Raw genomic sequence first — 27,531 nt, 5'->3', positions numbered from 1 at the left:
TCTCTATCTTTCAGAAAGGCGCTTTCCTTTGCTTTCTTCCAAACTGCATCTCTCACTGTGCGAAAAGCAAACTGGATGATGATCAAGCGGCTGCCGATGGCATCTTGCTTCATCCCAATACGATGAGCAACATCCACAGCCATGTCCATATATCCATCGGGGAAGTCCGGTGCCACCTACTATGTGCTTCACCGTGGTCCCCAGGGACACCGTAAAGCCATAGCCCCCACCTTCTCCGGTATCTCTCTGCTTCAGATAAGCACTCTTGCATGTTGGATGGTCTTCTCCTGTGCAGTGCATTTATCAGAAGAAGCAGTGTTTGCAAGTTTAAGCTCTTAGATACTATTTTATGCATGATTCAGAGAGGTCTAGAGGTGAATGATTTTTCGTGTATAATTTTCTCCAGACCATTGGCTCTTTCATTTATCTTTGCAGAGGCAGCATTGATTGTTGACCTTGAGAATGAAAAAATATATATATATATTTAAACAATGTTGACCTGAAGTTCACGCAAAGACAATTATTTGTGTCTTTTTGGGTGTGGGACTATTGACTGGATTTTCTGAATCAACTGAATGTCCAGATTCCTCAATTTCTTCACATGAGGAATCAGGTGGAGGTTTTACTCCGGTGTATGAGCTAGCAACTGCTAGCTGATCAAATTAGCGGTCTACTGAGCGTTGTTCTCTATTGTGTTTACTATAAACCAAGTTGTTACATTTAAGTACGTTTTTAGATTTTTTATATCGATTTTACAGCCTGCCCATTGATTTGACAGCCGCCTTTGATTTGACAGCCTGCCTTTGATTTGACAGCCTGCCCATGCGCAGTTTCAGCCGCTCTTCATATTGTACTGTGAAAGTGTCTATCTTTGTATCAAAGGGAATTTACAACTAACCCAAGATAGACCAACTCCTGTCGTTTCAAATGGGAACAAATGAGCCATAGGGGGCAGAACAAGCAAGGAAGAGTGTTAGAGCCAAGCATGAGTTAGCGAGATCCTATTGGAGCGTTCAAACAGATATTTGCATATTTCCGTTAGGGAGCGCCTACCCTAAAGTATGTGTGTAATAAATAAATTCCCCCTTGCACTCCTTTAAAACAAAACATTTTTGTTTTCCTTTGGCAAAGGATAACATCTACAAAACTTAGTCCACTCTATTCGGAACAGCGTGTAGTTTTGGGAACGGAAAATTGTTTTGAGACCAAAAGTTTAATTGGTGAAAAAAATGGCATAATGTCAGACAAAATCCATCTCTTCTCACTGCCATCCAATGGACTTCCTCTCATCACCATATTTGGTAGTGAGTGGAAGCGGAAAACCGGATGCTTCACACTTATACAACCGGTGAAATATCTGTCTCATTATTCTAGCTGTGGTACTGCCTTTATGGCAACTGTCCCGTACACCGTCAGTGGAGTCAAACGATTGCATCCGGTCTTTAGGAGGAATGGAAAGAGAGAATGTGATGTTACTTTTGGACGTTATTAACATCCATTTAACAAGGGCAAACTCCATCTTAACTCCTCCTCCACGTTTATTCGATTGGTTGAACAGTGCAAAAGAGAACCTCCCCGATAGTTATTTTCTCTCGTCAGGATCAGAAAGTAATAAACACCGCTCAGGCGTTTCTTTTAAGAATGCTGAATTTACTCTCCTTATGTTGTGTTGTACGACAGTAGATACGGCTGAACCTCAGACTGGTGACAAGACAACACCATAGTTAAACTCGTTTAAATTACACAATTTATCTTGTTTGAGCGGCTTGTGTTGAAGTTGACAGTTTCCTCTATTTTGCAGTTACACAATTACAACGGACCTTTCTTTTTCAGAGACTGATTCTCGGCAGTTAAGGTGAGTGATATTCACATTCGATTCCGTGAAGTTTTGTGTATACAAAACTACTACCAATTGCGCTTCCTGGGTATTCACAACTCACTGGAGGTAGCAATACTGTCGATTAACCGAGGGTGTATTAATTAGGCCGATTATGTTGCAAAACGTTTCTTAAAGGGAAGCAAACTGAACGAAACGGGGAGGGTCCTACCTGAATTTACCCCTCGTGTTAGTTGCAAAATTGTCTCCCATTTTAATTTACAAAAAGGAAAGCAACTGTTTGAACTAATGATTACACCCCTGTTTGCCGGAGGTGCTGTTTTTTATTTTTTCAGTGTGGACCGCTGGCCTAGTTAGTTTACATAACCCTAGCTGATTTAAAATACAATTTAGATTTACTCTGTCGATTGAATGTAGGCTTGGAATGTATCATATAATGGAAAGTATATTTAAACAATTTCCCAACGTTGGTTTGTTGTAGTTCCTCAGCAAGGTCAGTTCAGTTTCTCTTAGCCTGAAGACCCACCATTGAATTGCAAATAATTATATTTCGGGCAGAAATTCGGTTTCAGATCAGGGAAGATTCCTCTTATGACTTCTACAAACCAGAATGTTGAATAAAATGATGCTTCACTGGTTGTCCATGTGATTGGTCCTTTTGGAGGCAGGAATGTGAGACAAATCCCCATCAGACATTCAGTATGCTAACGTTAGTTTGTGTAAATATATTGTTTATGTTTACAGTTTTTCATTTCAATACTAATGCAATTCACACGTGACAAACACTTGCACAATATGGCAGTGCCTAACAGACCAGCAAACCCCTTCCAGCCGAGGGCTTTGGTGGACTAAATTCGACTATTATTTACATATTGTGCATCACAAGCAATGCCTCAACAGATTGAAAATACAAGGGACAGAACCTACCAGCTCTGCATAAAGTAGGGTAAACGCCTTCCTGTGGATACCCTTTCTCCACCTCCTACCGCCAAAAGGACCAACAAAATATACAACCAGTACATGGGGCAGCAGGTAGCCTAGCGGTTAAGAGCGTTGGGCCAGTAATCAAAAGGTCGCTGGTTTGAATCGCCGAGCCGGCAAATGGAAAAATCTGCCGTTCTGCCCTTGAGAAAGTCAGTTAACCCCCAACAACAATCTCTGATTCAGAGGGGTTGGGTTAAATGTGGAAGACAAATTTCAGTTGCATGCATTCAAATAAAAAGTTATTGGTCACATGTGCAGAATACAACTGGTGTAGACTTGACAGTGAAATGCTTACTTAGTTGTGCAACTGACTAGGTATCCCAATTCTTTAAAGTAAATGTAATTGTAGTCCATATTCTGCCTTGTAGAGACTTGCATCTTTTTTAGTGACTTCTTACAGACTGATATTCATGGTGTAACCATTGTAACAGTCTGTTTAGGCAAAGTTCCTCTCTGCTTACCTCATGTCAAAATAAATGTTCCCCACAAGTTCTTGCTTTTTGTGCATGTTTTTAAAAAAAATCATTTTTGACATGTGGTAAGCAGAGAGGAAGTGGGTCTACAACAGACACAGATTTGCTAAGTCTGTTTACATTCTATTCAGTTTTTTTTCTCAACCCCCCTGCATAAGGACCAACCCTACGGACAATCGCCAGAGTAAGTTGAAATTGCGTTTTGGCGGACTATTGCGTTTTTTTGCAAGTTAATTCCTATCAACGCTAGTGTGTAAATACGTGCGTTTCTAAAAGCAGCTAACTTCACCCTACCCCTTGTCATGACCAGATGTTCACTGGTGATTCTGCCTGGTCTGTTCTGCAATTTACAGTGACAAGAAAAAGTATGTGAACCCTTTGGAAATACCTGGATTTCTGCGTAAATTGATCATTAAATGTTATCTGATCTTCATCTAGGTCACAACAATGGACACAGTCTGCTTAAACTAATAACACACAAACAATTATATGTTTTCATGTCTTTATTGAACATACTGTGTAAACATTCACAGTGCAGGGTGGAGAAAGTATGTGAACACTTGGATTTAATAACTGGTTGACCCGCCTTTGACAGCAATAACCTCAACCAAACGTTTTCTGTAGTTGTGGATCAGACCTGCACAATGGTCAGGAGGAATTTTGGACCATTCCTTTTTACAAAACTGTTTCAGTTCAGCAATATTCTTGGGATGTCTGGTGTGAACTGCTGTCTTTATGTCATGCCACAGCATCTCAATCAGGTTGAGGTCAGGACTCTGACTGGGCCACTCCAGATGGCTTATTTTCTTCTGAAGCCATTCTGTTGCTGATTTACTTCTGTGGTTTGGGTGGTTGTCCTGTTGCATCACCCAACTTCTGTTGAGCTTCAATTGGCGGACAGATAGCCTAACATTCTCCTGCAAAATGTCTTGATAAACTTGGGAATTCATATTTCTGTCGACGATAGCAAGCTGTCCTTGCCCTGAGGCAGCAAAGCAGTCCCAAACCATTATGCTCCCTCCACCATACTTTACAGTTGGGTAGGGGTTTTGATGGTGGTGAGCTGTGCCCTTTTTTCTCCAGTGTTGTGTGTTCCTTCCAAACAACTCAACTGTAGTTTCATCTGTCCACAGAATATTTTGCTAGCGCTGTGGAACATCCAGGTGCACTTTTATAAAACTTCAGACCGCAGTGGCTTCTTCTGTGGTGTTCTCACATGGACACCATTTTTTTAGTGTTTTGTGTATTGTGTACTCGTCAACGGAGATGTTAGCATGTTCCAGACAGAGATTTCTGTAAGTCTTCACCTGACACTCTATGATTCTTAATCTCATTGAGCATTCTGCGCTGTGCTCTTGCAGTCATCTTTGCAGGACAGCCACTCCTAGGGAGAGTAGCAACAGTGCTGAACTTTCTCCATTTATAGACAATTTGTCTTACTGTTGACTGATGAACATCAAGGCTTTTAGAGATACGTTTGTAACACTTTCCAGCTTTATGCAAGTCAACCATTCTTAATCTTAGGTCTTCTGAGATCTCTTTTGTTTTGAGGCATGGTTCACATCAGGATATGCTTCTTGTGAATAGTAAACTCAAATTTTGTGAGGTTGGTTATAGCTGCCTTGCCCTATAAAAAAAATCTCCAATCTCGTCTCATTGATTGGACTCCAACTGGCTTTTGGAGAAGTCATTAGCCTAGGGGTTCACATACTTTTTCCAACCTACACTGGGAATGTTTAAATTATGTATTCAATATAGACCAGAAATACAATTTGTGTGTTATTAGTTTAATCACACTGTTTGTCTATTGTTGTGACCTATATGAAGATCAGATCAAATTTGATGACCAATTTATGCAGAAATCCAGGTAATTTCAAAGGGTTCACTTTTTTTTTTTTTTTTTTTTTTTTCCTTCTTCTTGCCACTGTAACATCCTGGAGCTCAGTGTCGGATAGCAGAGAATCGTGGAATAATCCTACGCGCACACACACATTCTAAGCTATCACAGACCTGTCAATCTCTTTCTCTCTCTCCCCTAAACACTGTCACACACACTCACTGCAATCTGCACAGCAACAGACCTGACAATCTCTAACACACATTTAGGGCAGTTCTGGACTGTTTTCGACAGTCTGCAATCTCACATAGCCTTGCTAATCCCATCCCTATGGTCACACTGTTTGAAGTCCTGCATTCAAGTAGGCCTTTCTATATTTTTGGTTGAGGGCTCCTGACTGGCTAGATCTGTACAACCAATCTGTCCATAGAACTCCAGCGGAGATTACCGTTGACTTGACTGTTTAATTGTAATCCAACAATGGAAATAGTGGATTCAATCCGGCGCCCTTGTTGGCTTTAAGACACGGTTACAACGCACACTATAGAACAAAATAAATGGCAACTGTCACCTTATTGCGCACCTGATGCTGGCTATTTCATTGGAAATTAAAGGGGAAGCGCAACGACTAGACTGAATGAGACTGTTTTGAATTAATTTGTGACCGTCACACTACTCATGCTGAAATAACAGCCTAAATAATAATGATTATTATTTACCCATTTCTGTCCAGTGTTCACATTCAACATCCTCATCTGTCAGAACTTTAACAAGCACTTTAGCAAGTATCCAGAAAGTAGGTGTTGCCTTCCTGGTTCAACCAGATGCCCAGTTTCCTCCACATCCACTCTGAACAGACCGGAGAAGAGAGACAATGAGACTGCTCTGTAGCCTACTCTTCATTCTGGGACAGAGTCAATGACTGAGTCCCTAATGGCACCCGGTTTCCTATATAGTCTACTACATTAGACCAGAGTGTCATTCCATTTGATTTCATTCACTTTCGACAACCCTGTTTGTAAGCTTTTAAATGATATCAAAATGGTGGGGAATGCTAAATGGGCCAACTTTGAGCACCTCTATCTCCTAAATGTTTTAGCATTGTTAGGTTCTAAATGAACCCGTTAACGCTCACGGACGACTAGTAAAGCTTAAACCAAGTTTATTCACCTATTGGGTCATACAGCTGTATAAGACAAATGCATGGTTCCACCAGTGGTAGTGTATACAGTTGAAGTCGGAAGTTTACATGCACCTTAGCCAAATGCATTTAAACTCAGTTTTTCACAATCCCTGACATTTAATCCTAGTAAACATTCCCTGTTTTAGGTCAGTAGAATCACCACTTTATTTTAAGAATGTGAAATGTCAGAATAACAGTAGTGATTTATTTCAGCTTTTATTTCTTTCATCACATTCCCAGTGGGTCAGTTTACATACACTTAATTAGTATTTGGTAGCATTGCCTTTTTAAATTGATTCACTTGGGTCAATGTTTTCAGGTAGCCTTCCACATGCTACCCACAATAAATTGGGTGAATTTTGGCCCATTCCACCTGACACAGTTGGTGTAACTGAGTCAGGTTTGTAGGCCTCCTTGCTCGCACATGCTTTTTCAGTTCTGCCCACAAATGTTCTATAGGATTGAGGTCAGGGCTTTGTGTTGGCCACTCCAATACCTTGACATTGTTGTCCTTAAGCCATTTCCACAACTTTGGAAGTATGCCTGGGGTCATTGTCCATTTGGAAGACTCATTTGCGACCAAGCTTTAATTTCCTGGCTGATGTCTTGAGATGTTGCTTCAATATATCCACAATTTTCCTGCCTCATGATATGTATTTTGTGAAGTGCACCAGTCCCTCCTGCAGCAAAGCACCCCCACATCATGATACTGCCACCCCTGTGCTTTATGGTTAGGATGGTGTTCCTTGGCTTGCAAGCATCCCCCTTTTTCCTCCAAACATAACGATGGTCATTATAGCCAAACGGTTCTATTTTTGTTTCATCAGACCAGAGGACATTTCTCCAAAAAGTACGATCTTTGTCCCCATGTGCAGTTGCAAACCGTAGTCTGGCTTTTTTGTTTATGGTGGTTTTGGAGCAGTGGCTTCTTACTAGCTGAGCGGCCTTTCAGGTTATGTCGACATAGGACTCGTTTTTACTCTGGATATAGATACTTTTGCATCTGTTTCCTCCAGAATCTTCACAAGGTCCTTTGTTGTTCTGGGAATGATTGGCACTTTTCGCACCAAAGTACATTAATCTCTAGGAGACGGAACGCGTCTCCTTCCTGAACGGTATGACGGCTGCGTGGTCCCATGGTGTTTATACTTGCATATTATTGTTTGTACAGATGAACATGGTACTTTCAGGTGTTGGGAATTTGCTCCTAAAGATGAACCAGACTTGCGGAGGTCTACAATTTTTTTGCTGAGGCTGATTTTTATTTTTTATTTTTACCATGTCAAGCAAAGAGGCACTGAGTTTGAAGGTAGGCCTTGAAATAGATCCACAGGTACACCTCCAAATGATGTCAATTAGCCTATCATAAGCTTTAAAGACATGACAATTTTCTGGAATTTTCCAAGCTGTTTCAAGGCACAATCAACTTAGTGTATGTAAACTTCTGACCCACTGCAATTGTGATACAGTGAAGTAATCTGTCTGTAAATGATTGTTGGAAAAATTACTTGTATCATGCACAAAGATGTCCTAAGCGATTTCCAAAACTATAGTTTGTTAACAAGATATTTGAAGTGGTTGAAAAACGAGTTTAATGACTCCAACCTAAGGTTATGTAAACTTCCGTCTTCAACTGTATATACCCCAATTTGGGGTGGAATCTCCTCCTCTCTAAACATTGTCTTTTTTGCTAGGCAGGAAGTTAAGTAATACGGGCAATAAACTGTTCCTTCTTCCTTAACCTCTTTAGGATAGGGGATGCTCGCATCCCACTTGGCCAAAATCCAGGGAAATGCAGCACGACAAATTCAAATAAATTGATATAAAAATCTAACTTTCATTAAATCACACATGTAAGGTACTCAATTAAAGCTACACTCGTTGTGAATCCAGCCAACATGTCAGATTTTAAAAAGGCTTTTTGGCAAAAGCATAAGAAGCTATTATCTGATGATGGCACAATAGTAAACAGAGGGTAGAATATTTCAACCCTGCGGGCGCTACACAACACGCAGAAATATAATATAAAACATGCCTTACCTTTGACAAGCTTCTTTTGTTGGCACTCCAATATGTCCCATAAACATCACAATTGGTCCTTTTGTTCAATTAATTCCGTCCATATATATCCAAAATGTCAATTTGACGTGTTTGATCCAGAAAAAAAACGGCTTCCAAAATGCGCAACGTCACTACAAAATATTTTAAAAGTTGCCTATGAACTTTGAAATATTTTGGCAAACCTACTTTTGTAATACAACTTTAGGTATTTTTAAACTTTAATAATCGATCAAATTGAATACGGGTCTGTTTTCAATAGAGGATGAGAGGAAACTAACGCTACTATTCATGTCTTGGCCAACTCTCAACAGTGTTACTCAGGTCCTAGATGTCATATTTTTATTTTTTCTTCTAGAGGGTGGATCAGCTTAATATTGCGGAAAGAATGTTGCTTCTAATGTAATTGTCTGCATCATTTCCAATCCCCCATTTTTTTTGGGGTGTGTATATATATATATATATATATATATATATTTTTTTTTATAATTATTTTTTTTATATATATATATTTATTTTTTTTTTATATATATTTTTTATAATTATTTTTTTTATATATATATATTTATTTTTTTTATAATTATTTTTTTTATATATATAATTATTTTTTATAATTATTTTTATATATATTATTTTTTTTATAATTATTTTTTTTATATATATAATTATTTTTTTATATATATATATATTATTTTTTTATATATATAATTATTTTTAATTATATATATATATATATTTTTTTTTTATATATATAATATATTTTTTTATATATATATATAATTATTTTTTATATATATATTTTTTTATATAAAAAAAAAAATATATATATATATATATTTTTAAAAATATATAATATATTTTTTAATATATATACACTTTTTATAATAAAAGTATATTCTTTTTATTCCCCGCAAACCCTTCCGCCGATTCCCCCAATTGGAGTAAACTAATAAACACTTCTGCTTCTACCTTCAATCCATACATCTTATAATACTCTACAGACAGTCTACTTTACAATAGTTCTCTCGTTTGTTCTTAGTCCTTCCTCTATTTCTGATGTCCATCCAGTTTGATTTCTATTTGTAACTATGCTATTTCAAAAGTTCCGAACCTATATACATTTTACAGATCCCGTATGTTTTACATTGTTTATCTTGTTATTAGTCCCACCCTTCAGCTCCACTCAACCCCTCCCATCTGTCTCTCAACATCATCCATTTCGGATTTCTATTTGCCATATATTTTTCAACTGTGCTGTGATGCTTCACAAAATAATTGAACCTTCCTATTCTCATAGCTTCTACAGATTGTAAATTAAAACACTTTTTTTGCTAAAATAATTATTATATTATTGATTGATTGACTATGGCTTTTCAAATCACCCAGTATTGCTATCTGTAGTGTTAGTTCTAGGCAAATGTTGCAATTCTACAGCCATTCCTGGACCTGTGACCGAAAATGAGCTATATATGGACAATACCAAAATAAATGATCTAATGACTCTGCCTCGTCACAGCAGAATCTGCAGAGCTGGGAAGATTGTATCCCCCATATACATAACATTCTATTAGTTGCAAGAATTTTGTATAGTAATTTATATTGAAAAATGTGAAATTTTGAATCCGGTGTTTTGCGTATCAATTCATAAACCATGTGCCATGGAATGGGGACATTGCAAATCTCTTCCCAATTATTTTGCCATTTTATATGGCACTGTCAGTTTTTTTTGGTCCTTAAATTAAATTGGTATATGTTTTTATTTATCACACTTTTCTTTAACCATTTTATGTATGTCAGCCCTGTATTAAAGAACAAGTTCCTTTTTTCCCCTTCTACTTGCCTCTTCCATTTTTGTGGTAATGCTGCAATTAATTGGTTGTAATTTTGGGTAGAGCAGACATTTCCATATGTCTGTGTGTGACAACCCCAACAGTCCTATTTATGATATCATTCACTAAATGTATACCTTTTTTAAACATTTCTTCGACAAATACAGTTTTAAAAAAATCAATTAGTATATTTGAATTTAACCACAATATTTGTTGTACAATTTTGTTAAGTCCTTTCAGGTGGATTAAACTGAAATTGCAACCAACTTTCTAAGGCTTGTTTAAAAAAGAAAGATATTTTGGAGATTTCCTTTTCAAACAACCGAAAGTGAGCAGGTGTAATCTGAATAAAGGGGAAAAGGCCCTTCCTGAATATAGGATGAGACATTCGTACCAATTGACTAGAGAACCAGTTTGGATTTAAGTATAACTTTTGTATGACTGATGCCTTTAGTGAGAGGTCTAATGCTTTAATATTTAATGTATGCCCACTGAATTCATATTTGTTATATAAATAGGCCCTTTTAATTTTATCTGGTTTGCCGTTCCAAATAAAATTTGAATATTTTTTGTTCATATAATTTAAAAAGCAGGTCACTAGGTGTAGGCAAAACCATAAGCAAATAGGTAATCTGTGATATAACTAGTGTTAATCAGGGGGATTTTTCCACAAATAGACAGGTATTTTCCTTTCCATGGTAGCAAGATCTTATCTATTTTTGTTAACTTTCTATAAAAATGTATTGGAGTGAAATCATTTCTTTCCTTTGGGATTTGTATACTGAGTATATCTACATCTCCGTCAGACCACCCAATTGGCAAACTACATGGTAATGTAAAATGTGAATTTTTTTTTAGTGATCCAATACGTAATATGGTACATTTATCATAATTTGGTTTTAATCCAGAGAGGACAGCAAAAGTATCTAGATCCTCTAAGAGGCCGTGGAGAGACTCCAATTGTGGTTTTAAAAGAACATGAATCATCAGCGTACAATGACACCTTAGTTTTTAGGCCTAGATGGCATACTTCTTCATTGCACAAATGAATAACCTCAACCAAATTCTAAAGACTGGTGACATCCAGTGGAAGCGGTAGGAACTGAAAACAGCTTCCTAAGAAATATCATTTGTCAATGAGAACTCTGTGAACAGACAGAGACCTAAAAATTTTAAAAAATTCTGAACGGTTACTCCTCTGGATTTTGCCTGCTACATAAGTTCTGTTATACTCAGACATGATTCAAACAGTTTTAGAAACTTCAGAGTTTTCTATCCAATAATATGCATATCTTATATTCTTGGCATGAGTAGCAGGAAGTTGAAATTCGGCACGCTATTTATCCAAATGTGAAAATGCTGCCCCCTATACCTTAAGAAGTGAACTATTTCCATTGATTGTTAATTCTAGCCCTTTCGTCCTCTGCGTTGTGTATTTATCTTTGACATATTCTTACATATTAATTGTACAGTATCCAACAATCAATGTATTGATGCGATTTAACATTAAAATTCTCACGACATGGTAAAACAAAAACCCCTTCATGGTTGTCTTAAGCTATCATCTAGTGTTCTCAACTAACCTCCCTCTGAGGACACTTAAATATAAGGTTACTTAAAGATAAGGTTTCTAGGGAGGAAAAACCCTCCCAAGGCCCAATAAATTTGAACAGTGCACCCACCCCTCACAGTTTGAAAGTAGCGCTCTTTCTCGCTTTGTCCGACTCATAATTAAAATATTTGATAAATTATCCAACCCAAATTTAGAATGACAGTTGTTAGCGCTTCACTTTGAGTCTACCACTTGAATTCAAGCTTCTCAACCTAGCACAAATAATGACGGTTAGAATGTACATTTAGAAACGGGATCTTTTTATTACTGGTAATAGCTCTTCTCTTTACAACCCCCATTTGTCCCGGTTTTCCTGTCGCGAGTGGCATGGTAATGAAAGATTGGTATCTCAATGCAGTCTTAGTCTAAATTACTATGAATTTCAGTGTGCATTCCTCCTCAATAAACCTGACACCCCAACTAAACAATTATGGGCATGGTTGACCCCCCCCCCCCTTCCAGCGTGTCTTCATTGGTTCTTCTTCAGATAGCTTTATTTAATCTTCCCAACGGCACATATGTAACTCTTGCCTGTCACATTTGATGGCCCTTGATAATGTCCCGGTTTCAATATCAAAATAAAATGTTTTTTCCAAATACACGAGTCTCTCACCTGAGCTGCCATCACCCTTCTGTCTGGTCCATTTCTCCCACCAGTACACCAGGAGCATGAGAGAAGTTTGAATGAGTTCTCTCTCCATGCGCAGTCTCAGGACTCATGGTGCACTCCTGCCGCCCATACCCAGGTTGATGGCTCGGACTCAGGTCATAGATAGGAGTGTTAAAAGTCACTGTCGTATTGAAAGCCTTTGTCGCTCTTTCTTCAACTGGTTATGGAGGGTTTCGACCCGATTTAATCGGATTGACCGATTTCAAGTTTTCATAACAATCGGAAATCTGTATTTTTGGACACCGATTTGGCCTATTTAAAAAATTAAAAAATGTTAACTTTTATTTAACTAGGCAAGTCAGTTAAGAACACATTCTGATTTTCATTGAAGGCCTTGGAACGGTGGGTTAATTGCCTTGTTCAGGGGCAGAACGACAGACTTGTACCTTGTCAGCTCGGGGATTCAATCTTGCAACCTTACAGTTAACTAGCCCAATGCTCTAACCACCTGCCTTACATTGCACTCCACGAGGAGCCAGCCTGTTACGCGAATGCAGTAAGAAGCCAAGTTAAGTTGCTAGCTATCTTTAAACTTATCTTATAAAAAGCAATTAATCATAATCACTAGTTAACTACACATGGTTGATTGATATTACTAGTTTATCTAGTGTGTCCTGCGTTGCATATACAGTGGGGCAAAAAAGTATTTAGTCAGCCACCAATTGTGCAAGTTCTCCCACTTAAAAAGATGAGAGGCCTGTAATTTATCATAGGTACACTTAATCTATGACAGACAAAATGAGATTTTTTTCCCCCCAGAAAATCACATTGTAGGATTTTTTAAATGAATTTATTAGCAAATTATGGTGGAAAATAAGTATTTGGTCAATAACGAAAGTTTCTCAATACTTTGTTATATACCCTTTGTTGGCAATGAGAGGTCAAACGTTTTCCACGTTGTGGCAAATTCAGACAATTTCTCATCATAAGGAATCTGGTCACGGAACTTCTTGATGCACCCATCCCGTTAGCGGGATCATTTTCGTCAACATCCGCTGAATTGCAGAGCGCCAAATTCAAATGAAATGACAAAAAATATTAAATTTTCATGAAATCACAAGTGCAATATAGCACAACACAGCTTAGCTTGTTGTTAATCCACCTGGCGTGTCAGATTTCAAAAAATATTTTAGGCGAAAGCATACCAAGCGTTTATGTAAGGACATCTCTCTCAGTAGACAAGACATTACAAACACCTCGCGGACAAGTAGATTGGTCACGGAAGTCAGAAAAGCAGTAAAATAAATCGTTTACCTTTGATTTTCAGATGTTTGCACTCACGAGACTCCCAGTTATACAATAAATGTTCCATAAAGATTTTTATATCCAAAATACCTCCATTTGGTTGGCGTGTTATGTTCATAAATCCACAGGCTCGAGTGGTCACGATATCGCAAACAAATTCCAAATAGTATCCGTAAAGTTTGTAGAAACATGTCAAACGTTTTTTTATAATCAATCCCCAGGTTGTTTTTACAATATATAATCAATAATATTTCGACTGGGACTGTGTAGCTTCTTAAATAGGAGAGAGAAATGTCTGCTCCAAGCTGTTGCGCATGCAAACGCTGCTGGCACCCAGCCATACAATGACGCGATGTGATCTTTCTCGCTCATTTTTCAAAATAAAAGCCTGAAACTATGTCTAAAGACTGTTCACACCCTTTATATCCCTTTAAATGGAGCGAAGGCAGGCAATGGAACAGAGAGCTTTCAGGAAAAACAATATCAGTTCTGTTATACTTAGACTATATTTTGACAGTTTTAGGAACTTTAGAGTTTTCTATCCTAATCTGACAATTGTATGCATATTCTGGGCCTGAGAAATGGTGTTTAGTTTGGGTATGTTTTTCATCCAAACGTCAAAATACTGCCCCCTACACTCAAGGTTAAAACATAATTTTTTTTTAAACGTGGGCTCCTACATCTCCCTTCACGTAGAAACTGTAATCTCTATGAACCACTATCGATCGAACCGTGGCCATACACTGCAATGTAAAGAAAAGCACTTTTTCCATTAAAATAACATCAAATTGATCAGAAATACAGTATAGACATTGTTAATAATGTTGTAAATGACTATTTGAGCTGGAAATTGCTTCTTTTTTTTGATGTATGGAATATCTTCATAGGTGTACTGCGGCCCATTATCAGCAACCATCACTCCTGTGTTCTAATGGCATGTTGTGTTAGCTAATCCAAGTTTATCCTTTTTTTAAAGGCCAATTGATCATTCGAAAACCCTTTTGCAATTGTTAGCACAGCTGAAAACTGTTGTGCTGATTTAAAGAAGCAATAAAACTGGCCTTCTTTAGACAAGGTATCTGGAGCATCAGCATTTGTGGGTTCGATTACAGGCTGAAAATGGCCAGAAACTAAACTTTCTTCTGAAACTCATCAGTCTATTCTTGTTCTGAGAAATGAAGGTTATTCCATGCGAGAAATTGTCAAGAAACTGAAGCTCTCGTTACAACACCGTGTACTACTCCCTTCACGGAACAGAGCAAACTTGCTCTATCCAGAATAGAAAGAGTGGGAGGCCCCGGTGCACAACTGAGCAAGAGTACAAGTACATTAGTGTCTAGTTTGAGAAACAGATACCTCAAGTCCACAACTGGCAGCTTCATTAAATAGCGCACGCAAAACACTAGTCTCAACGTCAACAGTGAAGAGGCAACCCTGGGACACTGGCCTTCTAGGTAGAGTTCCTCTGTCCAGTGTCTGTTCTGTTGCCCATCTTAATCTTTTCTTTTTATTGGCCAGTCTGAGATATGGCTTTTTCTTTGCAACACTGCCTAAAAGGCCAGCATCCCAGAGTCACCTCTTCACTGTTGATGTTGAGGCTGGTGTTTTCCGACACATTGGTGCTTCTAGGTTAAGCGGGCTGGTAAAAAGAAGCGCGGCTAGGCAGCTTATGTTTCGGAGGACTCATGACTCGACCTTCGCCTCTCCCGAGCTCTTTGGGGAGTTGCAGTGATGAGAAAAGATTATACTCTCATATTTCATGATTACAAAGGTGTAAAGAAAAAGCACTCTTGGAACCTAGTGTTAAGTTCTAATTTGTCAGAGTAAATAACATGGACACTCGAGAAGCTTAGAGAATTACACCAAGTTTAATTCTTCCCAAAGGACGGGAGTTGCAGTGATGAGAAAAGATTATACTCTCATATTTCATGATTACAAAGGTGTAAAGAAAAAGCACTCTTGGAACCTAGTGTTAAGTTCTAATTTGTCAGAGTAAATAACATGGACACTCGAGAAGCTTAGAGAATTACACCAAGTTTAATTCTTCCCAAAGGGACGACACAGCTGTATTCAGACAAAGTTATGTTCCCATCATCACGTGTGTGTTATTTATATATTTATTTATATATTTATATATATATATATATACACACTCTACTTTAGACACCCCTCCTTCTCTCCAATCCTTACATCTTATGGTTCAACAGGAATGTTGGATGTAAACCCTTATTACTCCCTTCAGGGGATCTGACCTCAACCCCTCTTTTGCCTAATCCACAGATGTCCATCTGCTTCCCCTATAGCAATCCTGTGATCTTCTCCCGTCCACACAACACATTCCAAAGCCATCTGTCTTTCTACGGAGACCCATTACCTCCTGACATAAAACCCGGTTTCTTTCACTCCTTATACACTATGCGTCTGATCTATCATGTCTACAATATCTCGATATTCAAAGTTCACCCCAAATCCAACACTAGGAAGAAACCTGGAGAGGAACCATACTCTTGGGTGGGTCACCAGTCCTCTTCTGACTGTGCCAGGTGGAGATTATAAGAGTACTTCGAGATGATCAAACATTGATAGATAAGCAGCAGCAGGGTCAAATAATAATCAGGGGTTGTAAAGGGTGCAACAGTTCAGCACCTCCGGAGTAAATTTCAGTTTACATTTCGTAGCTGAGCATTCAGCGGTAGAGTGGGAGAGAGCATACTTAAGTTCACACAGGACACCAGATAAGACAGGAGAATTGCACCAGATAGGACAGCCTAGTCTGTGTGCCCCCCGGCACATAGACTATTGCAGAATAGATACTGGAAGCTAAAACGGGGGTCGGGAACACCATGGCTCCGTCTGACGTTACACCCGGAGAGGGCCATCCAGGCAGGATATAACCACCCCCACTTTGCCAAAGCACTGCCCCCACACCACTAGAGTGATATCAACAGAGAAGGATGGGAGAAACTCTCCAAATACAGGTGTCAAGTTTGTAAAGTCATATTCAACAAGAATCAGGGCTGTAACCGCTGCCAAAGGTACTTCAACAAAGTACTAAGTAAAGGGTCTGAGTACTTATGTAAATGTGATATTTGTATTTATTTTTTTATTCATTTGCCAAAATGTCAACCTGTTTTTTGCTTTGTCATTATGGGGTGTAGGTTGATGAGGGGGGGGGGAGACTATTGAATGCATTTTAGAATAAGGCTGTAACGGAAAGGGGTCTGAATACTTTCCAAATGCACCGTAATTTAAGAACTGTGGAATTAATTATAGGCCATATTTCATAGAAATCTTAACACTGGACAGTTACTTTGAAGTACTTATCTAATACAGAGACCACATGTACTGTACAAAGCATTTGTACCTAGGCCTTTCAGAAGGGAATGAACAAAAATATATCAATTAGGCTACACGTTCTTTGTGCAAATGATTTGGGTACATTTTTGTTTTAGCTAGCAGAGTAAATATGACTGATTGTTGCAGCATGTGAGGATCGGCATTCGGCAGGCTTTTGATTTAGTTTAGTAGTGACTCATAGGATCTTAAACAAATTGCTTTGCATTGTAGTGTGTGGCTGAGTATGCTGTCACTGTAGGAAAACATGGAACAGTAGCAGTTAGTGGCTTTACATGAGTGTGACAATGAGGGATAGAGGAAAGAAACTGAGTGAGGTGAGAAGAAAAGGAGAGCATAGAGTTGATGGCATTTACGAGAAGGCAGCATAACCGTGTAGTTAGTGGCTCTCCAAATGCTGGATGTGGAATATGAATGTTGCAGAAATCCAACCGGACACGCTCTTCTGTCTCTCTTGTGCAGCTAGTTCAGTCATTCGTTGGGGAGGTCAATGACAGGACACATGCAGGAAGCTACAATTGTTCTGAAATTGTTCTAAAATGTAATGCATAATAATTATGTAATAACATAGCGTGTTTTGTATGTGGTCACCAGAAGAAATAATATCAATTGGAAACAAAAATAAGCCTTTCCGTGTGTGTTGCAGGTCCATTATGGTGGATCAAGGATATGTACAGGGCTGGCACCCAGCTGGAAAGGACCCCTCTCAGAGCCACCTGGGGGGGTCCTAGACCGCCAGTGACGACGGGTCTCTACGTTCCTCACTACGTTATTTTCTACCCAAAGGCCTCAGTCACTCTCCCTTGCCCCTCTCTCAACCCTCTAGGTCTCAACCCACAGATTTTTATACCAAATCATACCCCAAGCTCTTACTCTTAACTCCAGTCCACAGCCCATAAACCTCTAGTCTAACTGACCATGAGGGGACAGAAGGTGAGCATGTTATTGGGCTGTGCTCTCCTCTGTTCCGCCTCTCTCCTCTACCTGGGCCTGAGTGGCATCGACTGCCCTCCCCCTGACCACGCCCACCGCCATACCTGGGCAGATGCCCACCTGGGCTCCACCAATCAGAGCCAAGCATCTCCCATTTACTATGGCGAGGACACACCCCTCATTTTCATTGGTGGGTTCCCTCGGAGCGGCACCACACTGATGCGGGCCATGCTGGATGCCCACAATGCAGTGCGTTGCGGGGAGGAGACACGGGTGATCCCACGTCTTCTTGCCATGCGTGCAACCTGGAGTCGCTCGGCCAGGGAGCGGGTCAGACTGGACGAGGCCGGGGTCACTGACCAGGTGTTGGACTCAGCAATGCGGGCGTTCTTACTGGAGGTTAGCCATGGTGTTTGTCTTCTCACTTTACATCAGGTAATCCTGAAACATAGGAAGGGTTGCCTAGGCTAGGATGCTGCAGTGTAATTAAATTGTAACTGCACAATTTTCTATAGCTTTGCGGCTGGATTCATTGCTTGATTTATTTCTTCCACCAGGTAATAATAGGTCATGGGGAGCCAGCAGCCAGGCTCTGTAACAAGGATCCATTTGCTCTGAAGTCTCTGTCCTACCTGGCCCGTATTTTCCCCCAGGCCAAGTTTGTTCTCATGCTACGGGATGGAAGGGCTACCGTCCACTCCATGATCTCACGCAAGGTAGCAACTGCTGTGGGGTGGGGGAGGGGGTTCCCTCTGCATGCTGGGGTCTGATGAGCTTCCATTCTTCCTTGCTCTTCAGACACTTCACTCTCTTTTCTATATTCTCTCTCTTTAACACAGACTCATTCTCCTTCCCTTCTCTCTTCTTGCAGGTGACCATCTCTGGTTTTGACCTGACTAGTTACAGGGACTGTCTAACTAAGTGGAGCCGTGCGGTGGAGGGCATGTACTCCCAGTGCCAGGGGGCGCCTGAGGGCAGCTGTCTGCCTGTGCGCTACGAGCAGCTGGTACTGCACCCAGAGGTAGAGATGAGGAAGCTGCTGAGCTTCCTGGGGTTGCCATGGGACCCGGCCGTGCTACACCATGAAGACCTTATTGGCAAGGCCGGCGGAGTGTCGCTGTCCAAGTGAGCGAAAGAGAGCGAGTTTCTTTATGTACATGCAAGACAAGCACCCTCCTAAGATTCATTATTTCCTTTCCCATTTAACCTTTGCTGTAGAAGATTATGGCTCACAGGTGTACTTAGTATTACTCCTTACACAGGATTCACACATTCGTCTGTCTTCCCAGCTCACACCTCTCTCTCTCTCTCACTTACACACTGCCTCAATAAATACACAGACGCATACAGAAATTCCCTGCTCAATCACACACGCATACCTCACCCGCTTGTCTCCTCTTCTGATTGCATACCAGACGTTTGCTGCATTATGGTATAGTTCGCACTGAAGAGATGCCTGAAGAATAGGTAGTTATCCTCCATTTCCGTGTGATAGAATAAGTGGACACTGACAATGCTCATTGTTCACCAGGTCAGCCATATCTATTACTACTATGAAGCATAAAGGGTCAGTCAGTCTTGTTTTTCCAGCTGTGCGGTGCAATATAGACCTGGGTTAAAATACTATGACATTTTCAAATACTTTCAGTGTCTGCTCATTTGCTTGGAGTGCCAAATGTACAGGGTTTTCTTTTCACCTTTTTGAGTATTCTGCTTAAACAATCCCAGATAAAGTATTTTAAATGAGTTCAAATAGTATTTGAAGCCAGGTCTGGAGCTGTATGTATGATGGTTTAATGGAAGGTTTAGATGAGACATAATGTGAAGCCAGCTGTGGTAGTCAGTGAGCTGCTTTATATAATACTTCTGTCTTATGCCACGATTAAATCTTGTCACAACCATATGCACCTCTAAAAGCTAGGACAAAAATAGATGCGTGTGCGCGCACACACGCATTGGAATTAGTCTAGACCCTTGTAGGTTGGAGAGGTCAGGTGAATCAAGTCTCACACAAACACTAATGTTATATCTGTCTGATCTCCCCCTGTAGAGTGGAGCGGTCCACAGACCAGGTTGTGAACCCTGTAAACACAGACGCCCTGTCTAAGTGGGTGGGTCACATCCCCTCTGATGTGCTGCGTGAGATGGATGACATCGCCCCCATGCTCGCCCGCCTCGGCTATGACCCCCTGGCAAACCCCCCAGACTACGCCCGGCCAGACCCCATCATAGCCCCCAAAAACTACACACTGGTGAGACCTGACTCACCATATCAGAATTGACATCCTTTCATATTTTTATTCTTATGGACAGTATCATTGTAAAGGATAAAGGGAGATTCAAACAGATGGAAAGTCTGATAGGAAGGGCAGCATGCATATCCTCATGATGCTGGAAATATAGAACCCAATGCTCAGTGATCATACAGCGGGGCAAGAAAGTATTTAGTCAGCCACCAATTGTGCAAGTTCTCCCACTTAAAAATATGAGAGAGTCCTGTAATTTTCATCATAGGTACACTTCTATGACAGACTAAATTAATTTTAAAAATCCAGAAAATCACATTGTAGGATTTTTAATGAATTTATTTGCAAATTATGTTGGAAAATAAGTATTTGGTCAATAACAAGTTTTTCTCAATACATTGTTACATACACTTTGTTAGCAATGACCGAGGTGAAGACTTACAGAAAAGGTTTTCACACACTGTTGCTGTTATTTTGGCCCATTCCTCCATGCAGATCTCCTCTAGAGCAGTGATGTTTTGGGGCTGTTGCTGGGCAACACGGACTTTCAACTCCCTCCAAAGATTTTCTATGGGGGTTGAGATCTGGAGACTGGCTGGGCCACTCCAGGAACTTGAAATGCTTCTTACGAAGCCACTCCTTCGTTGCCCGGGCGGTGTGTTTGGGATCATTGTCATGCTGAAAGACCAAGCCACGTTTCATTCTTCAATGCCCTTGCTGATGGAAGGAGGTTTTCACTCAAAATCTCACGATACATGGCCCCATTCTTTCCTTTACACGGATCAGTCGTCCTGGTCCCTTTGCAGAAAAACACCCCCAAAGCATGATGTTTCCACCCCAATGCTTCACAGTAGGTATGGTGTTCTTTGGATGCAACTCAGCATTCTTTGTCCTCCAAACACGACGAGTTGAGTTTTAACCAAAAAGTTATATTTTGGTTTCATATGACATTCTCCCAATCTTCTTCTGGATCATCCAAATGCTCTCTAGAAAACTTCAGACAGGGCTGGACATGTACTGGCTTAAGCAGGGGGACATGTCTGGCACTGCAGGATTTGAGTCCCTGGCGGCGTAGTGTGTTACTCATGGTAGGCTTTGTTACTTTGGTCCCAGCTCTCTGCAGGTCATTCACTAGGTCCCCCCGTGTGGTTCTGGGATTTTTGCTCACTGTTCTTGTGATCATTTTGACCCCACGGGGTGAGATCTTGCGTGGAGCCCCAGATCAAGGGAGATTATCAGTAGTCTTGTATGTCTTCCATTTCCTAATAATTGCTCCCACAGTTGATTTCTTCAAACCAAGCTGCTTACCTATTTCAGATTCAGTCTTCCCAGCCTGGTGCAGGTCTACAATTTTGTTTCTGGTGTCCTTTGACAGCTCTTTGGTCTTGGCCATAGTGGAGTTTGGAGTGTGACTGAGGTAGTGGACAGGTGTCTTTTATACTGATAACAAGTTCAAACAGGTGCCATTCATACAGGTAACGAGTGGAGGTCAGAGGAGCCTCTTAAAGAAGAAGTTACAGGTCTGTGAGAGCCAGAAATCTTGCTTGTTTGTAGGTGACCAAATACTTAGTTTCCACCATAATTTGCAAATAAATTCATTAAAAATCCTAATGTGATTTTCTGGATTTTCTTTCTCATTTTGTCTGTCATAGTTGAAGTGTACCTATGATGAAAATTACAGGCCTCATCTTTTTAAGTGGGAGAACCTGCACAATTGGTGGCTGACTAAATACTTTTTTGCCCCACTGTAAGTAATATACTCCTGCACCACAGGAGACTGGTGAGGGAAGGACTGCTCATAATGGCTGGAATGGAGTAAGTGGAATGGTATCAAACACATGGAAACCATGTCTTTATGTTTGATACCAATCCATTAATTCCGTTCCAGCCGTTACGATGAGCCTGTCCTCCCCTATTAAGGAGCCACCTGTGTCATGCACATATTTTCATATCTGCGTGTGCTCTTCCTTAAAGGCTGATGATGATTTTCTTCTCCTCAGCTTCAGAGAACAGAAACCCTACATCCCAGTTAGGTGGAGAAGGAGGTAAACACAAGGCACTTCAGACATTTTAGAACCCTCTCCAGTTCCACATTCCATGCTCCTTTCCCATTGGCTTTCAGCCCACCATCAACCCCAATAAAGAGGATTCTAAACTGCATATGTGTTTTTGCATAGGCCACCGTGACTGTTAGCCTATGTTGTGTTATTTGAGGGTAATGAGGGCATCAAATATGGATCAGTTTATTGCTCCACAATTCTGTGGGACAGTGGATGCCACTGTGTGGGAACTCCGGTGCCTCTTCCCTTGACTCATTCTCAGGAAAGTCCCCTGTCTGAAACTCTGCCTCCTCTCCTTCCACATAGCGCTCCATGTACCAATAGTGTTGCAGTGTAATGTGAATTTGTACCACAATTGTTGAACCTGATACCATTTCTATATGTTTCTTATTAACTTCCTGTCACTCTTCCAAAATCTGTGAACATGTTTTTGGAAAGATCTGTGAGAGAGTGTGTGTGTGTGTGTGTGTGTGTGTGTGTGTGTGTAAGTAGGCATACATTTATATTTTTCAAGATGTCATGTTTATTTTCTTAATAAATTATATTGTTGGAGAATTCATTCAGTATTAGTTTGTAGCTTGTTTTGTTGAAATAAATAAGGCAAATCACTGTATAGCAAGTATGTCTAAGCATTTATTTCAGGTTTCTTTGCTAAGGACTTACAGTACCCAACAAAATAAGCCTAAGGTTAATCTTTAAGGGTTTTATGGTGGGGTTTTTTTTTTCCCGTACTGCCGGTAAAGCACTATGTTGTCAATGTGTATATAATGTTTTCTTTAAGAACCGTTGAAACTCAATGCAGGGCACTACAATTAATGTACGGAAGTAACGCAACACAATCTAGCCAGGGAAAGCAAGCATAAAACAATTGAATTTACACAATTCAAAAATCTGTCATTCTCACCTACTCTACATAAACTCTTCTACTAATAATTGAGCCCAGTTTTTTTTTACTTATTCTTTCAACAAAAAAAAAATGGAAAGTTCAGTTTGGACTTCCTCAGTTTGGACCCCCTCTGTCAGAGGGGGACCTTTCCAGTGGAGCGTCAGGTTAGTATGATGGGGATTCCAGGGGCTCACGAACAGGTGGCTGGGGCTCTATGTTCAGGGGAGAGAAGTCATGAAAAGGCTCCTCAAGGCTTTCTAGGTCAAGGAAGCAGAGCAGGCTCTCCAGTTCTGTACCAGCTGGGTCAGGGTGTGTTGTGACTTGGTTGGGGAGTGTGATGGCTTGGCCTCGTTTCGTTATGCCTGGGTTGGACTGTGTGGCAGATAGGTCCTTTGTCCAGCTCTTCTGTGGACTCCGAAGGGGCCGTTTCTTTATCAAAGGTCCCTGCAGGTCGTCAACTGTCGATTAGTGTCTGTTCTCGATCGCGTCAGCCTGGCCTTTGTCTGTCCACTACAGGAGGAACTCCCTAGGCTCAGCAATGTCCATCCCTGACTTAATAATGGTCTGTCTTTCCTTTCCCTTTTTTAGGAACTCTTCTATCTCGGTTAGTTTCTTCTCAAAGTCCATGCCCATCTCCTGCATTGCTCACTCCTCTCAGTATCAGCTGCCCTCTAAACTCCTCAAACTGGGAACTGATCTTGGCTTTGAGTCAGATGTTTCTTTCCCCTGTGCTTGCCGTGATGCCTCGCTCGCTCTCCAGGGAGTTGGAATGATAACAGATTGGGGAACACTTATTTAACCAGGTAGGCAAGTTGAGAACAAGTTCTCATTTACAATTGCGACCTGGCCAAGATAAAGCAAAGCACGCTAGGAGTGTCTATTGAAATGATGAGAGGGGAAAAAGTATACAATATAGCACTATAGGGTTGTGTATATGACCTTGATTGTGGTAGTTTAGCGGCATTATGCTGTAATCAGTCTCACTAGTAGACACTCTATACTGTTCAAGAAAGTTCATGCATTACAATACACTGCTCAAAAAAATAAAGGGAACACTAAAATAACACATCCTAGATCTGAATGAAATATTCTTATTAAATACTTTTTTCTTTACATAGTTCAATGTGTTGATGACAAAATCACACAAATTATCAACGGAAATCAAATTTATAAACCCATGGAGGTCTGGATTTGGAGCCACTTTGAATTAAAGTGGGAAAACCACACTACAGGCTGATCCAACTTTGATGTAATGTCCTTAAAACAAGTCAAAATGAGGCTCAGTAGTGTGTGTGGCCTCCACGTGCCTGTATGACCTCCCTACAATGCCTGGGCATGCTCCTGATGAGGAGGCGGATGGTCCCCTGAGGGATCTCCTCCCAGACCTGGACTAAAGCATCCGCCAACTCCTGGACAGTCTGTGCTGCAACGTGACGTTGGTGGATGGAGCGAGACTTGATGTCCCAGATGTGCTCAATTGGATTCAGGTCTGTGGAACGGACGGGCCAGTCCATAGCATCAATGCCTTCCTCTTGCAGGAACTGCTGACACACTCCAGCCACATGAGGTCTAGCATTGTCTTGCATTAGGAGGAACCCAGGGCCAACCGCACCAGCATATGGTCTCACAAGGGGTCTGAGGATCTCATCTCGGTACCTAATGGCAGTCAGGCTACCTCTGGCGAGCCCTTGGAGGGCTGTGCGGCCCCCCCAAAGAAATGCCACCCCACACCATGACTGACCCACCGCCAAACCGGTCATACTGGAGGATGTTGCAGGCAGCAGAACGTTCACCACGGCGTCTCCAGACTCTGTCACGTCTGTCACATGTGCTCAGTGTGAACCTGCTTTCATCTGTGAAGAGCACAGGGCGCCAGTGGCGAATTTGCCAATCTTGGTGTTCTCTGGCAAATGAAAAACGTCCTGCACGGTGTTGGGCTGTAAGCACAACCCCCACCTGTGGACGTCGGGCCCTCATACCACCCTCATGGAGTCTGTTTCTGACCATTTGAGCAGACTCATGCACATTTGTGGCCTGCTGGAGGTCATTTTGCAGGGCTCTGGCAGTGCTCCTCCTGCTCCTCCTTGCACAAAGTCGGAGGTAGTGGTCCTGCTGCTGGGTTGTTGCCCTCCTACGGCCTCCTCCACGTCTCCTGGTGTACTGGCCCGTCTCCTGGTAGCGCCTCCATGCTCTGGACACTACGCTGACAGACACAGCAAACCTTCTTCCCACAGCTCGCATTGATCTGTCATCATGGATGAGCTGCACTACCTGAGCCACTTGTGTGGGTTGTAGACTCCGTCTCATGCTATCACTAGAGTGAAAGCACCACCAGCATTCAAAAGTGACCAAAACATCAGCCAGGAAGCATAGGAACTGAGAAGTGGTCTGTGGTCACCACCTGCAGAACCACTCCTTTATTGGGGGTGTCTTGCTAATTGCCTATAATTTCCACCTGTTGTCTATTCCATTTGCACAACAGCATGTGAAATTTATTGTCAATCAGTGTAGCATTAGGCATAGCTCTTGCTTTTACTTATTCAGGAAAATTAAAGGCATATGAGATATATATCAGAAATTGTATAATAGAGATATTGTCAACACAATATTGTAATATAAATGCAGCATGTACAGGTTTTATACCTATTTTCTGTATAAATACACTCAACAAAAAAAGAAACATCCTCTCGCTGTCAACTGCGTTTATTTTCAGGAAACTTAACATGTGCAAATATTTGTATGAACTTAAGATTAAACAACTGAGACAAACTGAACAAGTTCCACAGACATGTGACTAACAAAAATGGAATAATGTGTCCCTGAACAAAGGGGGGGCCAAAATCAAAAGTAACAGTCGGTATCTGGTGTGGCCACCAGCTGTATTAAGTACTGCAGTGCATCTCCTCATGGACTGCACCAGATTTGCAAGTTCTTGCTGTGAGATGTTACCCCACTCTTCCACCTAGGCACCAGCAAGTTCCCTGACATTTCTGGGGGGAATGGCCCTAGCCCTCACCCTCCGATCCAACAGGTCCCAGACGTGCTCAATGGGATTGAGATTCGGGCACTTCGCTGGCCATGGAAGAACACTGAAATCACGCACATGAATGAGCAGTATGGCTGGTGTCATTGTAATGCTGGAGGGTCATGTCAGGATGAGCCTGCAGGAAGGGTAGCACATGAGGGAGGAGGATGTCTTCCCTGTAACGCACAGCGTTGAGATTGCCTGCAATGACAACACGCTCAGTCTGATGATGCTGTGACACACCGCCCCAGACCATGACGGACACTCCACCTCCAAATCAATCCCATTCCAGAGTACAGGCCTTGGTGTAACGCTCATTCCTTCAACGATAAATGTGATTCCGACCATCACCCCTGGTGAGACAAAACCGTGACTCGTCAGTGAACACTTTGCCAGTCATGTCTGGTCCAGCGACGGTGGGTTTGTGCCCATATGCGTCGTTTTTGCCAGTGAAGTCTGGTGAGGACCTGCCTTACAACAGGCCTACAATCCCTCAGTCCAGCCTCTCTCAGCCTATTGCGGACAGTCTGAGCACTGATGGAGGGATTGTGCGTTCCTGGTGTAACTCGGGCAGTTGTTGTTGCCATCCTGTACCTGTCCCGCAGGTGTGATGTTCGGATGTACCGATTCTGATGTACCGATCCTGATCGCCCTCGCAGTGGCAGACCATGTGTAACAACACCTATGTGTTGTTACATGTGGTCTGCCACTGCGAGGACGATCCGCTGTCCGTCCTGTCTCCTGTAGCACCGTCTTAGGCGTCTCACAGTACGGACATTGCAATTTATTGACCTGGCCACATCTGCAGTCCTCATGCCTCCTTGCAGCATGCCTAAGGCACATTCACGCAGATGAGCAGCGACCCTGGGCATCTTTCTTTTGGTGTTTTTCAGAGTCAGTAGAAAGGCCTCTTTGGTGTCCTACGTTTTCATAACTGTGCCCTTAATTGCCTACCGTCTGTAAGCTGTTAGTGTCTCTTAACGAACGTTCCACAGGTGCATGTTCATTGTTTATGGTTCATTGACCAAGCATGGGAAACAGTGTTTAACCCCTTTACAATGAAGATCTGTGAAGTTATTTGGATTTTTACGAATTATCTTTGAAAGACAGGGTCCTTAAAAAAGGGATGTTTTTTTTTGCTGAATTTATATGTAACCTTCCGGTTCTAACTCCTTTCTGAGGCAACCAATCAGCAGTATTTGACACGATGCAATCTTCTTTTTTTCTGAGACACAATAACATACACAGCAGTGTTCGTTGACTTATGGCCTCTCTCACACTCCTACAACATAAAAGGAC

At 41.2% G+C, this 27,531-nt stretch overlaps 2 protein-coding genes across 3 annotated transcripts in view; one reads left to right on the top strand and one right to left on the bottom strand.

Moving 5' to 3' along the window:
- The window catches only part of LOC121838636 (NLR family CARD domain-containing protein 3-like), a 733,752-nt gene that overhangs the window by 316,146 nt on the left and 390,075 nt on the right, over positions 1–27,531 (bottom strand). The window lies entirely within an intron of this gene.
- tpst1l (tyrosylprotein sulfotransferase 1, like) lies at positions 1,419–22,934 on the top strand. Of its 2 annotated transcripts, none has more exons than XM_024376725.2 (7): positions 1,419–1,608; positions 1,802–1,855; positions 17,729–18,414; positions 18,573–18,731; positions 18,887–19,140; positions 20,066–20,267; positions 22,262–22,934. In XM_024376725.2, the coding sequence occupies exons 3-7, from the start codon at positions 18,001–18,003 to the stop codon at positions 22,292–22,294; spliced, it is 1,062 nt and encodes a 353-aa protein (XP_024232493.1). In that variant the 5' UTR covers positions 1,419–1,608; positions 1,802–1,855; positions 17,729–18,000; the 3' UTR covers positions 22,295–22,934. The 2 variants fall into 2 exon arrangements, with proteins under 2 accessions (XP_024232493.1, XP_024232492.1); XM_024376724.2 differs by having other exon boundaries at positions 1,419–1,704.

Source organism: Oncorhynchus tshawytscha, linkage group LG17 (assembly GCF_018296145.1).
Source record: "Oncorhynchus tshawytscha isolate Ot180627B linkage group LG17, Otsh_v2.0, whole genome shotgun sequence".
Lineage (NCBI taxonomy): Eukaryota > Metazoa > Chordata > Actinopteri > Salmoniformes > Salmonidae > Oncorhynchus > Oncorhynchus tshawytscha.
The sequence above is the reverse complement of the archived record's forward strand: the minus strand, read 5'-3'. Positions and strand labels throughout refer to the sequence as shown.